The following is an 18,251-nucleotide window of genomic DNA, read 5'->3' as shown; positions in this document are numbered from 1 at the left end:
GAATTATAACACTTGATGTAATGCTTTACTAGTGCCAAACTGTCTTATACACTCTATAGATCACATTTCTCTTTGTATGCTCTAGTATGTCTTTTACACAGAGTAAGTCAGGTTGGTGTGAATGAAAGCTGGCATTATGTCTTATTGGAACATTCAAGCATTACAAGTTTCAGCTGTTCACTAGAGAGAGTTAAGAGAGTGGGACACCAAAGGCAACACTGGTACATCAAAGACAACATTCCACTCACAGAACTTAGACTAGTGAAATTAAACAAGGAGCACAGTGGAAATCTCTTTTACTGCAACAAAAGGCAAGAAAGAATATGTAGTCCTGTTCTTAAGTCTCTGGAAGAAAAGTAGTTACCCTGAGTTATTCACCCAGGGCAAATATTTGCTGGTCAACTGAAAACAGACAGAACTTCTGTAAGACATCCAAAACAATAGATGACAACTTTGCACCCAGTAACTGTAACACAATGAAACTATATTATGCACCAAGCTAAAAATCAGTGACCATGTAGGTTGTTCTGGTTGTTTTACTTTGTGTAAACAGGGTATGACACTAAACAATGTTCTGAAGATCTGAAGCTTTGCTGTGGTCAATTTGCCAAAGTTTAAAATGCAACTGTCAGTGTAATTCAGCATGAACAGAAATGCGAAGTAAAAAGTATCTGCAGAATTTAAGAGGAAGTTTTTCACACAGAGGGTGGTGATGCACTGGAACAGGTTGCCCAAGGAGGCTGTGGATGCCCCATCCCTGGAGGCATTCAAGGCCAGGCTGGATGTGGCTCTGGGCAGCCTGGTCTGCTGGTTGGCGACCCTGCACATAGCAGGGGGTTGAAACTGGATGAGCATTGTGGTCCTTTTCAACCCAGGCCATTCTATGATTCTATGATAAATTGGGAATTATGGATATCTTAAAGCATAAAAAGCAGCAGTGTATGTATTAAAAAAAAAGCTTCTATTAATTTTTTTTTGTACCTACACATATACATATGTGCATATAGGGAAAAAGGAGGAAAACACTGTAAATAAGCTACAATATATTAGAATTTATAAAGGAAGAGATTCAGTGAAATAAAACAGCTAACAGGATTAAAGACAGAAGATATTTTAAGAAATCTATTAGGAAAGCTCCAAGTCAAGCACTATTCTATTTCTGCTGGATGTACAAGTCAAAGTTGTGAAAGAAAGCATTCAACAGTTATTTCTACCTTGTTTTTGCAGTGAGGTAGAAATCCATATTCACTCCATATAACATTGTAGCTGGGCTAGAAAATCAACAGCTTGCAGCAAAGGCACTGGGTCCAGTTGATGGTGCCCAGTGAAACTGGATGGTCAACTCTAAACCAGGTGGTCACATACTGGTTCCCTTCTGTGATGTACACTCGTATTAAACCAAGCAGTGCCAAGAAGCCAAACCTAACTACCAAGCAATGCTGAAGAGCACTGGGGAGTGAGCTACTTAAGAAACAAGTGTAAGGGCTATATACCTGAGGATCTGGGAGAAAACTGCTCAAGCTGTGACAGTCATTTACTAATTACTTCATTAAGCAATTATTCGATATTGTCCTTTATACCCGATGATCAGAAATATCCCAATACTTGACTTTTTCACACTAGCCAGAGCTTTAGTATGGGAACTAATCACTAAGAGTTTCAGAAAATCCCACCATCTCTCAAGCGCAGAACACCAGCATATTTTCAGTTATCTCTGTGGTATGTGGAGGGAAAAAGTATTTTTGAAGAACAAAGATTAAAATCAGAAGAATTCACTTCTCTTAGGTGCCCAATCTGAGACACCCAGGAGTAAACTTGAAAAACGTTATGTTACTAATTACTTTGTGTACTTATTCAAGCAACTGCAGTTGATTTTGATTTTGGCTGCAGCTCTGAACATTCTGTGCTTCTTCAAAAGCAGATTGTAATACTTGGACCCTAACATCGAGGAAATTGAGGTGGGCATGTCTTCATTTGAAGTCCAACTTGGACAAGTTAATCTCCTTTTTAAAGATGTGCCATTTGGTTTAAAGAAAAAAAAAAAAAAAAAGAGCAGTTTTAATATGTGCCAGCTGGACTGCACAAGCTACTTAACTGGTAAGTGAACAGCATCATGTTCTAAAAGAACATTACGTTTTGTAGCTCATGTGTGTACTCCCAAGCACTTTATAATGCTATGTAACCAGAAACCATGAGTGACTATCCCTTCTTCTCATTAAATATCCATTCTTCACTTTGCTTTTGTCTTTTCAGTTCCCCTCGTCTTCTCCTGTACTTCCTTTGCCACTTGCTTAGTGAACATGATGGCTGGTGCAGACTGCTTGAATGCTGAGGAGTCAACATAGTTCATAAAGAAACATCCAATAGGAATCTGGAAGCAGCAAGGCTTATGTGCCTCATAATGCACAGGACTGACAAGAGATGCATTAATTAAAAACTCACCATGGAGCACACTGAGACATGGGGAAGCCCAACACTCCAGGCCTCCTAAAGGAGGATATGATGCAGTGGACACTGTACTGAGCAGCACCTGCATGACCATCTGATCATCTGACTGCCATCACAGCTGGTACCTGGTATTCCCTGTGCTAGCACTGAAGTTCAACAAGGAAATAGGAGCTTATGATGCATCAAGAAAACCAAGAATCCCCATATACGAGAAAAACATTAATCAAAAGCCTACAGAAATATTTCTGATGATAACTACAATCAGAAGGTGTAGAAAAACAATCTCCCTGTTCACTTGTGGGAGACAAGGACAGTATTTCCTTGGAGAAACTGTGGGAGGCTTACTTCTGATCATGCAAGGCCTCAGTATGGAATACAATCTCCCTTCCTCTCATCGCATTCCCCTAGGTGCAACATTGGCTAGCATTCCACTTATGCACAGCCCTAACTGTCCTTGGCCTTCACAAACAGTAAGCTGCTCTGATTGCTGCAAATCTGGCTTTTTGCTTGTGCGCTCTTTGGCTTGTAGCAGATTACTGCTGCCTAGGCCTGTGATCTCCTGCTAAAAGGTCTTCTGCAAAGAGAGCACTTGCAGGCACACAGCTGTGCAGTGAATGCAGTGAAATTCAAGAAGGGTCATGGGTGGGGGGGAAACAGTGAAACTAGTCCTGCTTGCCTATAGGGGATGGATGGATGAATATTCTGAGTGGAAGGAAGCAAAAGGAAACGAGACAGAGACGCACTGGGACACTATTGCTTTTTTTCTGTGTCCTCTGCCAGCACTGCTGATGTTACACCTGTTTAATACACTTCTCACTGTCTCACTCTAACTGCCCTAGCATGCTCAACTGTCACTTCCCATGGCAATGGAGTCACTGCTGACATTCCTGACTTGGATGGCATCCTGTATGCCCTGACCACTGGGCAGAAGACTGTGCATATATGTTTTCTAGAAAACTAGGCCCTTCACTTCAGTCAGGATAGAAAGCATCATCCACATTCTTTGGGAGGAAAGGTCACAGCTCACACACATGATGTGAGGGCTACTGAGACCACTGTTGCCTTGTGTGCCCAAGGGCTAGCACTATCTTACAGTAAGTTAACCCTGCAGTAAAATTTGCTTCTGATCCATTCTGATGTGGTTAGACTAGGCACGTGTTTTTCTAAGAGACTCTTGTGATCAACAGTCAAAAGGGGTCTAAGGCACCAGTCCCTTTACACAGCCTGCACAGTCCTGATCCCTTAACAGAGCAGATCTATTTGTACTATGAATTGCAGGGTCCATACAGAAAAAAACAGCATGTTACCATGTTAAAAAAAAAGAAAAAAGCTATTGTAATCAACGGCCCATCATTAACACTAAATCTTCTCTGTTTCACTTTGAAAATAGAATATAATTTTTCTGCCACTATTTTGATGCATATCTTCCTAAAATGTAACACTCAAAAGCAGAAGTCTTGCACAAGTGTCCACTGCTTGATGTAACATAGTGATAGCAACTGGCATTTAGTGTCATGTATGAAGATTAAATGCACAGCTGGGCACCGAGATAACAGGCTGCAAAATAAAACCTCTGCTGCTATATTTCTCAAGTTCCTGCTGTCAGAAAGATGATGAGGTTTAGGAAAGCTGGATTTCATCCCAGGTCCTGGGCAAAACTTAATGCTAGCAGATACAGACCTATGTTCATTCCTCACAGCCATAACCTTTCCTGATTTTTTTTTGGCAACTTTTTGAAGTTTGTTCCTAACCACTGGTTCTTCATTCCAATCTGTACTCATTCATTTATCCCATACCGTTCTTCTTCCCTTTAGTCTTCTTTTTAAATTCTGGTGCCCCTGTCTCACAAATCTAAGCTCTTTACAGAGAGAGTGGTGAGCTGCTGGAACAGGCTGCCCAGAGAGGCTGTGGATGCTCCATTCCTGAAGGTGTCAGATGGGGCTCTGGGCAGCCTGATCTAATGCCAGATCTGGAGGCTGATGGCCCTGCCTGTGGCAGGGGGGTTGCAACTTAATCATCCTTGGGGTCCCTTCCAACCCAAGCTATTCTACGACTCTATGATCTTCATCCTTCTTAGGGAGTTTCAGCCTCCTGCTACTGCCCATCATCCCCTCCACTCTCATTCAGACTCCCACAACCCTTCCATTATCAATCTGCTTGTAAAAATAACAAACAGAAAAGCCATCTGTCCTTTCAATAGTTCACGTCCACAATTCTATTTGCTTCTTGACTCAATTTCTGAAGTCAGATTCCTCATCTATTTTAGGATCCCTCAGCCTTGATTGTCCTTTGGATCTGTAGTCCTTGCCAAGAGCTGTATCTGCTCCTCACTTTCTTTCTCCATTCACACCTTATTCTTCATAAACTTTCTTTCCAGTCCCATTTTACTCTCCAAAATTTCTTCTTATTGCTCCTCCACCAGTTCTGGTCTCCAAGGACATGCTGTTCAGTGCTCTTGAACTTGACTGTTACAGCTACTATCTTCATCCTGGTAGCAGCCTTCTTACAGAATCTGACACAGGGGCAGCAAAGAAATAGTCTCAATCTGACGCCTGGACACAGCAGGACTCTGAGCATTTAGGACTGTAGTTATTTATCCCTGCTCAGCTCTTGCAGCACCACAGAACCACAGAATAGTTGGGGTTTCAGGGCCCTCTGGGTCCCTCTGCTCCAGCCCTGTCCCAGCAGGGACACCCAGAGCAGGGTGCCCAGGGCCACGTCCAAGTGGCTCTGGGAGATCCCCAAGGAGGAGACCCCACAGCCTCTGTGCAACCTGTGCCAGTGCAGAAGGGCTCCTGGTGTTCAGAGAGAACTTCCTGTGCTCCAGTTTGTGCCCATTGCCTCTGGTCCCAGCACTAGGCAAGAGGAACTGTTTAGCCTAGAGAAGAGAAGGCTCAAGGGGGATCTTATCTATGCATATGAATACTTAAGGGATGACTGTAATGAAAAGAATTCCACATATTAAGTATTGAGACAATTCTGGCTTCATAAATGTTAACATATTAAAAATAACTTTGGTCATTTACATTTCAATCAGTGAAAGTTAAATGAGTTTTTATTAATGCTGAGAACTGAAGAACTGAATTTGGATGCAGAAAAGGAGGCATCACTGTATAATATTGCAACAGATACACTCCAATTTTATAGAAAGCTGTAACTACTTACCACTGGCTTGGCTATTTTAGAAAGAAGTGCTTCAAGTGCTTTTGTTTCTTCATTCTTTTCTTGAAAAACAAAATCAAAGCAAACAAAGTACCCATGAATCATTGTTCAGTGACTTTCTATTGAAACAGCTCTTCAACAACTGCATATAGACTCAAATATGTATAAAACAAAGCCACATCAACTTGCATTCATCTAGGGCAACATAAAACTAAAAGAGCTCCCATAGTTATTGTTCATTTTAATTCTAAATCTGTTCTACAATTTAAAAGAATACAGAAAAGATGGTTATCTTTTACCAGTGTATAACTTGAAACTACTGCTCTGGAGAATTTAACCTCATGGCTGACATACTTCCTGCAGATTTCTGTTTGGATAGAGACAAGTTACAGTAGTTTAAAATATCTTACTGTTCATCACCTGGAGGACTGCTGGTAATGCTGTTGGCCTCCATCAACTACAGAGTGATAAACCTCAGCTGAACCATCAGCTACACCCCAGTGAAAAGACTTAAGGTGTTCTGCTTCAGCTGAAGGCATATCTGAATTTTACAGAGCACTGAGTAAGTCTGCAGAAAATGTCTGTATGTGCTTTCTCTTGCAAAGTACAAAAATATGATCATCTCAATAGTATTAAGTGCACATACTACACGTGCTACTTTGGAGGAGCAGACAGACACTTTTAATTCACTTAAAAGCCTCCATTAAACTAAAAAGTTTTTTTTTTAAAAAAGGAAAACAAATGTTAAAAAATCTTAAAAAAAATCAGGTTTAAACCATTTGCAACTTTATATTTCTAAGATCGCTTATGCTGTTGAAACTGATCACATTTCCAATTTCTGCTTCTTTAGAACAAGTCTAAGTTACAGTACATCATTTTCCAAAAAGCCTTGTTAAATCAGAAACAAAACAACCTGGAAAATGGGCATTTCCATCTTTCAAATCAATGTTTGCAAAAAACTGTTGACAAAATGTTTATGATGTATGTGAGCAGCGTATTCTGCCACCTTGCCTTGGCAAAGTCTGTTTTAATAATAAATGCACTACGTAAGAAAAATATGAAGTCACAAGGACAAGTGTGAAGACTATTTTTCTACAAAAGTCCTCCTATAGTGAGGTGGTAGAGACACACATCATGTGAATTTCATAGAACAACAATTCTTTTTCCATAAAATATTCCTCTTTTAACAAGTTCAGTGTAGATCTCCTGATCACATTTATGGTTCTTTCCACGTTCTCTGCAGTATCAGACAGGCCATCAGTATTCAGTTGCTCCTCAAAGCTAAAGCAACAGTAACTTTGGCAGCAGAACACAGTCTTTTATTTACACAGAATTAAGAGGTATAACTAATAAAATCTGCCCAAATCTATACAGGGACTTGCACAGCAGTAGTTTTGCTCTTTAAGGTACATCATTTCAACAAGAGGAGCAGGCTGCTCACTCTTAACTCCATTCCATGCAAGTCAGTGTAGTTATAGGCTACCACCCAAGACTGTCAAAGCATGGTGTTGAACTTACAAATTATGTGCTCAGCCAGTCACTGGACTAGTATGTATAGCAATATATATATATTATATTATATATATATATATATACATACACAAAAAATACTTTAAAAGTATATGCTACATATATATTTTATTAACACTTACCTTCTACTTCTATGTCTGTCTGAGAATTGCTTTTTCCTTTACCCACTGACTTGCTTTTGGTAGAACCTGTGCTTATACCAGCTGTGTCCTGTCCTTTTGTAAGTCCATTAGGTTCACTTGTAGGAGAAGGACATTTCTGAGGAGATGATGGAGGACTATTTAATTTATCCTTCTGAGTTCCATGCCGGTCTTTTAATTTTTTTTGTAACCTTTCATATGTTTTACTAGACCTTTCATCTCTAAAGTTGGCTCTTCCATGTGCAGGCAGGGTATCTAAATGAAAGTTAAACAAGCAAATAAATCACAACACAATGTAATCAAAAACCAATTTAAAAATGCCACGTGAGTTAAGCGTATGCTTGTGTGCAAAATTACATCTATATTCCTACTATAAAACTGAGCTGTCCAGCAAGTAAAATTATGCACAGTAATTGGATCTTAATGACCTGTTAGAGGAAAAAGCATAATCTTTCATTCTCCATTTTTCCACTTAAAAATTAAAATGTTTCTATATTCTTTTGTGAGCTGTGAGGTGCAGAATAAAGTTAACACAGTCCTCCTCCTATAAGTACTTGATTACAAGGTAGAAAACTTGCTCTAATGCTGAATACAAAAAATACAGAAGTTTTAAGTTTGAGAACACAACTAGACCTCTATTGCTTTAATCGTGTTTCTGCAGAAATCAACAGGAAAACCAGAAACCTCTGAAGAACAGGGCAACTGAAGATAGCATGGCTAACATGTAAGTACACTGGATCTGTACAGGGTAAACTGAGGCATTGCTGCAGTCCTACCGAGAGACTAAGTGAGAACATGGCTTTGGAAAAGGTCAGTCCTACATATAATGCTGCACAGAAAAAATAATCAGTATATTTAATTGGTAACTGAACAGACAAGTCAAATAAGTGAAAAGAACTTCTTATGAAATAGTAAGTTTCAGCAAAAAGACTGGCATCTTCATAAATGTTTTTCCACAGCTCCCATTCAAGATATACTCTTATCTGCATGATAAAGCACATATATCTACATCACAGATTTCGGAAGCCAGTACAGCACCATTTCCTTTGACAGAAGTTGCAATGCTTTATAAGCTACATACCCAGATCCCCATACATTTGGGACGTGTGATACTGTGGAATGTACTGCGTCGCCATGTCACCAGCCCCGGTCACTGGTGAGTAGATATGACGTGGTGGAGGAGGGATCATGGCTGGGAGAGGAAGGAAGCCAGGCAGTGGAGGATGAGGAGGCCTGTGTATCACTGCGTGACCACCAGGATGAAATTCTGGAGCCTGGGGAACCACCACAACCCTTCGAACACCGTTATCCTCAATAACCTGTACAGTGAGAGACCGTGCACAAAGACAAGAGCTCAGTAACGAGCAAAGAGTGAATAAAGCAATAATCACAGAATGACAGAATGGTCTGGGCTGAAAAGGACCACAATGATCATCCAGTTTCAACCCCCTGCTATGTGCAGGGTCACCAACCACCAGACCAGGCTGCCCAGAGCCACATCCAGCCTGGAATAATGTCTTACAAACAACTAGATATACTCCTGGCATTAACCTAGCTTGTCCCCAGTGCCCTGTTTCCATCCTCATTCATGCACATTGTATGCTACACTGCTGCTAGGGTTTGTTCTACAGTGTAACAAGTAGATGGCTCCCTGCAAGTGATCTGATAGACAGATGGACTTCATACAGCATGAGTGGAGAGAAAAAGGCATAACAGTGCCTGGTCTTTGCTACACGCCCAACACAGACCTCCACTGTTAATGTGGGATACCTCTTGTCAGTATGTAGCAGCCTCAGTTTGCACCAAGCTGTTAAAGCAAAAAATACCTAGCAGGATAGCAGTCAGCCCTCTCATTCCTTTAGAACTCAATGTAGTTTAAAGTAAGTTGTTTTTTCTCTGTTAAATTATCTTGCATCCTGACTTTGTGAAAAAAAAAAGATGGCAGCCTCTGTTTGCTGCATAAAAATCTCCCTGGCAAACAAGAGATGTGCCAGAAGAGCCTTCTGCCCTGAGCCATGCTGCCACAGGTTCAATCTTATCAGATTACCTTATGAGGGTAAATGCAGACATGTAAGATGCAGGGAGCTGAGGATTTCTGTGTACAGTACACATAGCATACGTGGGAAAGTGTCTCACACAGGTAAAGACGGATACTGTAGAAGTACTGAAGCAGAAAATGATCATCCCTAGATAAGGGTTAGTAATGGGGTCACCCACTGAAGCACGCCACAGATAGAAAACACTGCCATTGTGACCCTCTCTACAAGTTTGTACTGCTAGTAGTGAATTTACAAATAAATATGACTGTTGGTAATACCCAGAGATGGTCCTGGCATGATTTGTCTCACATGCATTGTGGGGTTAACAGCCTTAGCACCTGGGATCCCAATGAATGCACTGTTCTCCAGTTCCTAGTAAAATGCTGCAAAACAATGCCATACGAGGACTGCGAGGGAAGCTTCTGGATGAAATGTTTATCCAGCAAATTAGGATAGTAAGGAAGGAATCTAGAATATCATGACTACACTCAAAAACAGGGAACAAAGCAACATTATGCTCTAGGTTTTCACTTAATATTTTCACTTTGGTAGTTGGAGTTGGGTGGAACATGTACATGTACACCAGTGAGTAATCTGGGGCAATAGGAACAGATCAGGAGATCAAAGCACTTGGTGCCAAGCTGCTTTGACATCCACTGTTTGAGCTTAACAGAATTATGCCTGGGTAGCTCTAGTCCCATGCCCTGGTATAAATACTTGAACTGTGCCCATGACAGAAAGCTGCTTGAAGGATCAAACGTTGTTTTTGCCATTTTATCATTAGAGGTTAGTGTGCATCTGGTACTCGTCTGGAATGGAATTCCTAGTTTTATTTCCTCTGACAGCAATCTAATTTGCACATTCCCAAATCATCCTGCTAGCTGCACCAATGCAGAGTAAGTGAGGACGGTCTAGGAAATTGTTTTAAAGCTTTCCAACTGTAGCAAGAAAAAAAAAATGATGTAGACATGGCTGTATGGCTCTGGTGTAACGTAGAACAAAGATATTTATATATAAACAATAACATTGAGAAGACAAAAATGTGTATGCAATGGAACTGATCCCACTTATGTAAATGGAGCTGGAAATTAATACAAACAATCTAAGTGAACATACAAATACCATGTGGTTGGTTTTTTTTGTAGGTTCACTATTTTCACTATATAGAAACTGCCTCTTACTGGGAAAGGGTAATATTGCAAAGACAATGCTCGTCATATCTGTGCAGTGATAGCTGAATGGTACCTAAAGGCAGGACATGGTAACAGCAGGAAATACAACTACAACTGCTGCTTTCCAACTATGTTCTCTAAACACTGAAATGTACTTTTCATCATTTGAGACCCTTTTGCTTACACAAAAAAATTCCGATTTATCACAAACTCATCTGCAGATCTGGTTTAAAAACAGGCTACTTAAGACTATCAGCAGATCCAAGGAAACAAACAGATTATAAACTAAGTAACTCAGCAACAGATACCCAATTCATGGCAGCAGGGACCTTAAGTTATGTCTGTAACTTTGCTTCTGCATCCAACATCAACTCAACTGCAGTCTCCTAGCAAAGTGTGTAAAAAAAAAGCATCACGTCAAATATGTCATCTTAAGTTAAATAATAAGCTGTTATCCTAAATGTACCAGCAAAACATACAGTTCTGGCATAGGCTTGTTTGACAACCAAACATCACTGGGAAATTCACTACAGGCACTGAATACAGACAGCTTGGGGAAGATGAATAATGATGTATGCGCTTTCTTTCCGAGTTCTAGAACTCCAGTTCCAATAGAAAAGGAAGGGAGAAGTAAACCAACTCATGAAATACCTTTTATTTATGTGACATGAGAAAAATAAACACATTTTATTCCATTGCTGTCTTCAGCTTCTAACAGAGGACACTACATTGTGTCAGAGCCAAAGAGAAGATGAAGCAAGCGGAGGTAGAACAGAACTAAATGAAAATGTGTAGACAAAATGCTAAAGCTGTTCTTCCACACCGATGGCTTTAGGCTTCCAATAGCTCTCAAATTATATCTCCAGTTACAGACTTAAAAGTATATTAGGTCTGAAGAAATCATGAAAACTATATTGCTGGGGGTGCATTAAGGAAAGAATAACTCAACTGCAGCAGTTTTTGCTGTTTGCAAAACCTCTATCAAATCTTCTTTCTTGTCACAGAAACTTCCAACATAAACCACAACAGCTGGCACGCTTTATCAGCAGTAAATGCTTCAGAAGCCTTAGAAACTACAGGTTTTCCTGGACTCTGACACTTAGATGAAAACAGCAGACAAGGGCTTATTCTACCTGCACTCAGCTCAGAAGTCAGAGGGCTGTGCCAGCACAACACCTGCTGCTATAACAAGCTCCAACGAAAGGCTAACAAGCATGTCCCAGTGAAACCTTGTCCTTCAGCCTGCCTGTGGCAAGCTGGCCTATAGGGAGATAAACACCTCATAAAAATAATTCAGATTGTCACAGGTCACACGGCTTTCCAAGCAGTAAGTACTTCATCAACTGAAATGAACTACCCGAGGAATATAGTAAAGCTTCATTTCTGGGTTCAAAAATTCTTCTTATTATTTAAAAATGAGTTAGGAACCAAGCCTTTTTGCTATGACTTAAAGATAAATGGACTTTCATTGTTTTCAATTCATTTTTCTTCTGACTGTTTTGGAATTCAGCTATGAAAGATGTATGAACCAACTTATCAGCCAGCTCTAACAGATCAGAGGTAAAACTAGGGGGACCACACAAACCAGTCTGCCTACCCTAACAGCGTATTCTTGACAATTTTTCATCTAGCTCAGATAATTTGTGCAACATCTCCTGGACAATGGGGATTTTTTTGTTGCATTTTATGCATTATATTCTCTTCACATGGACACATTCAGTCACAGGAAGACTGATCACAACAGAACACCGTGAGAAAGATTGACACTGTGGAGGGAGATATTCATCTGCTCTGGTTTCCAGATCTGAGCTACTAACCCTACACTTGTTCTATAGCTGAGGGAGAAAGAGAGATCATCTACAAGGCCATACATCTATGTCAGCATGACAGCAAACACAAGCAAGAAGAATTGTCCTTTTCATCTATTTTAAAGGACGTGGAGGTTACCTTGCTCACAATTAGTTTTCAGACATTTAAATTAGGAATCCCACAGCAGCGACAAAAGCAGAGTCCCATCTCAAGTTAAACCAGAGAAACATGTTACAGGGCAACTTATTCTCAATGGACACTTATAGTTTTTTTTCTACATTTGCTACATTTTTTTTTTCTAACAGAACTGCTTTACTCCCAATCTGCAAAGAAATTCCCAGACATGAGCTATGATCAAACATAAAGTTATATTGGTGCCAAGAGAAAATATCTGCTAACCCAAATTCAGCACAATGAACTATCTGGGCCATGAACTGTATTTTATGTTCAGAGGACAGCCAGTACATTAGGATCCTGAACTAAATAAGGAACTGTACCTGTTATTCTCATGTAAGTAGTTAATATATAACTGAAAGGCACACATAAAAGCTCTCAGAGATATTATTGGATACCTCCTGTTATTTATTTCCTTGACCACAGTGACTCAAACTTGACACATTCACTTACTGAATTAGCTGTTCCAGTTCTGCTTCCATATAATTGTCATGCAAGAATCAAACAAAGTGACATACCTGTGGGGCATATCCAGGAGGCACATAAATAGTAGGCACTGAACCATTTGGGGACATCATTGGAACCTGAGCAGGACCTGCATGGGTTAAAGAAACATTCTCATGATCCTGTACTGAGAGTTCAAAGAACATGTTGAACTGCAAAGTCTCTGTGAAAAATATACAACGTAACACGGATAAAAAAAAGGCAATGGGCTACACAGATAAAATTATAGCAAAGGGCCCCCTCAGAAATGTGAGACATTTAAGGAAGACAGAAACAAAGTAAAAATAATTGTCCAGCTTATATTTCTCCTTTCCCTGTTAGCTCACGGAAGAGCTTATGGCAAAACTTCTTTGCAAGTGACAAGTTAAAAGAAGCATCCCAAATAGAAAAAAATAACAGAAAGAAAAGATAAAACTAGACAGTATTCAGTTAAGAATAGTGAATAAAATTAATTACAGAACTTGTGGTCTGTTACTATGGACTTATCACCTCAGATGGTCTCAGCACCACAGGAACAGAAGGTGGCAACCAGGACACCAACACAAAATCTCAGAGAAAAGCTAATGTATTACAAACTAGTGAGTCTACAACTAAAAACAGTGAGAAGTTGTGGTACTGTGGCAATCCTTTTAATGAGCGAGCCAGAAGGAACAGAATTCACAGACACCTAGACAAATACAACACAGTGTGTTAAGGTGGCATTTGAAAATAAAGCACTGCCTGGAAAATCCGATACCTTCAGAGAGCAAAGAGTTACTGTAGAACAGCATTTGACAATCTCTCTCAAACACCCTTGAAGTAGTGATGCTGCCTTTGGCTAAAAAGAAAAGAGGGCTTCTCATGAGGAACCAACTGGCCTGAGAAGAGGAAGTAAAGTGAAGGGAACACTGGGCTTCCAAAGCAGCTACAGTGACCACAACAGTCCCACAAGAATGGTACTTCAATGTGTTAACAAAGTTTATGGATGTGGAAATGAATGTCTAGGTGACAAGTTTTTGGTATGCACTCAGAGAACTGCAAAGGGTCTCACAGCAGTCAGTGGCCATGCAATACAAATGCAGAAGAAATCATGTTACTAAGTGCAAAGTAACACACTTGGACAAAACCAAGAGAAGTATTTATTCACAGTGATAAGCCATGCGCTAGTCATACTCTCGTACTCAAAAGCCATATTCTATGTGAGTAGATTAATGAGTTTTTACATACATGTCTAAAGAAATACCAACTGAGATGTTCACTGGTATTCACAGAAGGAAACAGTACATTAAAAATCATTGGAATCATTTGAGTTGGAAGGGACCCTTTATCACTGATCTTGATGAGGGGATAGTGGCCACCCTCAGCAAGTTTGCTGATGATACGAAGTTGGGAGGACTGGCTGACACGCCTGAAGGCCGTGCTGCCATTCAGCAAGACCTGGACAGGCTGGAGAGCTAGGCAATAAGAAACCAGATCAGGTTTAACAAAAGCAAGTGTAGAGTCTTGCATCTGGGGAGGAATAATTCCATGCACCAGTACAGGTTGGGGGATGAGCTGCTGGAGGGGAGCTCTGTGGAGAGGGACCTGGGTGTCCTGGTGGACGACAGGTTGGCCATGAGCCAGCAGTGTGCCCTTGTGGCCAAGAGGGCCAATGGCTTACTGGGGTGCATTAAAAAGAGCGTGGCCAGCAGGTCGAGGGAGGTGATCCTCCCCCTCTACTCTGCCCTGGTAAGACCTCATCTGGAGTACTGCGTCCAGTTCTGGGCTCCCCAGTACAAAACAGACAGGGATCTCTTGGAAAGAGTCCAGCGGAGGGCCGCAAAGATGGTGAAGGGCCTGGAGCATCTCCCCTATGAGGAAAGGCTGAGTGAACTGGGTCTGTTCAGCATTGAGAAAAGAAGACTGAGAGGGGACCTGATCCAGGTCTATAAATATCTGAGGTGTGGGGGGCAGAATGGCGAGGCCGGACTCTTTTCAGTGGTGAGTGGAGACAGGACAAGGGGAAACGGCCAGAAACTGCAGCATAGGAAGTTCCGCACAAACATGCGCAAGAACTTCTTTACAGTGAGGTGATGGAGCACTGGAACAGGCTGCCCAGGGAGGTGGTGGAGTCTCCTTCTCTGGGGATGTTCAAGACCCTCCTGGACACCTGCTTGTGCGACCTGGTGTAGGGAACCTGCTTTGGCAGGGGGGTTGGACTCGATGATCTCTGGAGGTCCCTTCCAACCCGTGCTGTTCTGTGACCCCTAAAGGCCATCCAGTCCAACTGCCCTGCAATGAACAGGGACATCCACAGCTCCATCAGGTGCTCCAGCATAACCTTGGGTGTCTCCAAGGATGGGGCATCCACCACCTCTCTAGGCAAATATCCTGGGGACAGCGTGCACTGCCTGACTCCATTCTTTAAAATAAGACAGCAGAACTAGAAAAGGACAAAAAGAAAAAGCAGAGAACTTTTACAGTGACTTTCCACCTTTTTCATCAGGGCAGATTAAAGAGACTAGGACTATTCCATGTGATGATGGTTAAAAGGTAAAAGAGCATGCAGAAGAGAAATAGTACAAGACCTATAAAAGCCACCAACTGCCTAAAATAGGAAGATGGATCGTTTCTAATTTCTCACAGACGAGATCCAGATTCTAAATTAAATAACCGAATACAAAATTTAAAACAGAAAAAGGAATTTCTCAGGACATGCACAGCTACATTTTGTTAAGTCACAGCTTTGAGAACGTTGTGGAAATGAAAGGCTGTGTTCACAGGTTCAGAGCTACTAAACAGATTGAAAGAAGTAACCAAATAAGAGCTGATGAAAGAACCCCTGTTGGTTCAGGAAGCTCAAAAGAAAGTGATTTCTGTGTCCCTGCCCCATCCTTATGCTCTCCTCTGTAGTGTTTGATACCAGCCCTGTGCCATTTGCACAGGCAAGAGGACTGCACAACAAGAGGAACTGCATACAGATTTCTTTACTTTCCTGCATTTAAAATACACAACGGGCACAACTGATAAAATTTAACAATTAAAGTGAAGCACAGCATAATCTAACAGGTTGTGTGGCAAGATGACAAGGCTGGGATACAAACACCCCAGGCTGCAATCCAACTCTTGGCAAAGTTTCAGTAATATTTCTAAAAGGCTCTTTGTGTTAATAATTGATAAACTGTGCTCACATCTGCAAATGGGAGGTACTACCCAAGTGCAAGGTGTGCTTTATCATATATGTCTATAATAGGAGATATGAGATGTAATGTTACATCTCATTTTGTGAAGTGTGAGCTTGACAGAGAATTCAAATTAACTACGTCTGAATGCCAAGAGAGGGAAAAAGGAAGAAATAGAATTCTATAAAATACGAGGCATGTAATCCAACTTGACTCTTTCACAACAGGATACAAAAGCCTTGAAATATATTACCTTAAAAGAATCACAGCTTTGTTATTGATGAAGTGTTAACACACGATGGTGGAGGGAAGAAAATTTTTAAGAACGAGGTCTTAATTGAGTGACTGAACCGTGCAAAAAACAAATAACAGAACTACAGAGAACTTTACATGGAGAAATGAACCGTCTTTGGGTTTTTGCTCAGGTGAAACCCAAAAATGTTTCAGTTGAAGTTTCTCCAGAGTGTGAATAGCTAAAACAGAAGTGACAGTCACATGAAAAGCAGTGACCAAGCTGAGAAGTGCTTTGGAGTATTACCTTAAATAAATGTGAAGAGGTCAACAGAAGCAGAAACATATTTAATACGAGTTGCCATTCATCCAAATAAGTGGTTTAAATACTTAAACGAGGGCCGATTTCACACAGCTTGTATCCCATAGAGTACTTGCGGCTTTTCATAATGAATACAAGACACTGAAGCTTTCATTAACCTCACCATTTTCTACCATGAAAGTTTCAGGTATGTTGACAACTAAGGCCACAGTAATTTTCAAAGCAAACTCACTGTGCTGAGAGGATGAAGGAAGCCTAATGTGAACAGCTTGTCACTTAGTGAGCCAGTGGATATGCCAGCGTTGGGCTTTAATTCACTGTTACATTTAGACAATATTCTTTAGGTGTTTAAAAACAACTCAGATCCAGGCGAGTAAACTATCCTTTCCAAAGATCACTCATCACTGAGTGCTTTAAGCCTCTGTCCCAACAAACAAACAAAAGCAGCTATTTCCAGTGCAGTACAAAGGTTGATCCACAGAAACGTTTCAGCATCCCCCAACCGAGCAGCCACACAAATGAAAACATAAAGACAAGTACAGACCCCAAGAAATACATGACCTTAGAATGTCCAGTTAGCGGTCTGAAAACCTGCATCCCATCCTGAGCATTTTAAAGACTCAAAATAAATGAAAATCTCTTTTTAACTCAGGATGACTTCTGATATGCTTCCAAATAGATTTTGAGATGACCGTGGAATGAATTAGTCCATATGGGAACATTCAGCAAAAGAGAAAGCACAGGGAAGAAAGCTGATGAACTACATTTTTTTTTTTTAATGAATGCAAGGTCTGCAGTGAAGTTACTTGGTTTCTTGGCAGAAAGCAAGATGCACTGCAGGAGGAATCCCCATCCTTTCCAAGCAGTGTCAGAGGCACTGTCAGAACAACGCTTTTGTGCACCGCACAGAATGGAATTTACATCCACATCACTGTGTGATGAATGTTGATGTGTTTACTGTTTTAAGAGGCCTCAAATCTTCTGTATACTTTCAGTTACACAAGTTCTCCCTCTGGATAAGCGGGAAGGAATTACTGTGGGAGAAGGCAAGCTGCATAGCTCTGTTTGATGCTTTATTCATGAGAAATGGCTCATCAAATGCAGTCAAGGTGTATTTAACCCGGTGCAACCCAAAAGACAAGATGTATCGCTGTGCTTTTCAAATTTATCTTCCTGAAATTTGCTACTTCATTACTACAAAGGGTAAAACTTGTAAAAGCCTCTCAGTGCACATCTCGCCTTCATAAAAACCAAGTAAAACTTGGAATGTTCGTGGGGAAAAGAAAAAAAAAAAAAAAAAAAAGGAAACATAGAAAAACTCGCGGCAGGAGGAGCGCCCGTCGGCCAGCAGCAGGTTGAGTTCTGACCCGGGAACTCTCCCACCTCGTCGCGCCCGTCGCGGGGACGGCCGACGAGCAGCGCCGCTTACAGCGATGTTGAACCGCTGCGAGCGCGCAGCCGAGTCGGCTCCGCAGTCAGCGCCAAGGCCGCTCGCTGCGGATCTCTCCCGGAGCCTCCCTCCCGGAGGCCTTCACGATGCCCTTCCGGGGCAGCGCCGCCCGCACCGCCGCCGCAGCCCC

The 18,251-nt window shown here is 41.2% G+C and overlaps 1 protein-coding gene across 4 annotated transcripts in view; it reads right to left on the bottom strand.

Annotated features, from left to right (window-relative positions):
* FNDC3A (fibronectin type III domain containing 3A) overlaps window positions 1-18,251 on the bottom strand; it is a 114,049-nt gene that overhangs the window by 35,529 nt on the left and 60,269 nt on the right. For all 4 annotated transcript variants that reach the window (XM_048957289.1, XM_048957300.1, XM_048957309.1 and 1 more), the window contains 4 exons: window positions 12,993-13,069; window positions 8,362-8,599; window positions 7,263-7,535; window positions 5,614-5,672 (listed from right to left, as the gene is read on the bottom strand). In XM_048957289.1, coding sequence (XP_048813246.1) covers window positions 5,614-5,672; window positions 7,263-7,535; window positions 8,362-8,599; window positions 12,993-13,069 — 647 coding nt within the window. The remainder of the gene's footprint in view (window positions 1-5,613; window positions 5,673-7,262; window positions 7,536-8,361; window positions 8,600-12,992; window positions 13,070-18,251) is intronic.

The sequence above is a fragment of the Lagopus muta genome, chromosome 1 (assembly GCF_023343835.1).
Source record: "Lagopus muta isolate bLagMut1 chromosome 1, bLagMut1 primary, whole genome shotgun sequence".
Classification (NCBI taxonomy): Eukaryota; Metazoa; Chordata; class Aves; order Galliformes; family Phasianidae; genus Lagopus; species Lagopus muta.
The sequence above is the reverse complement of the archived record's forward strand: the minus strand, read 5'-3'. Positions and strand labels throughout refer to the sequence as shown.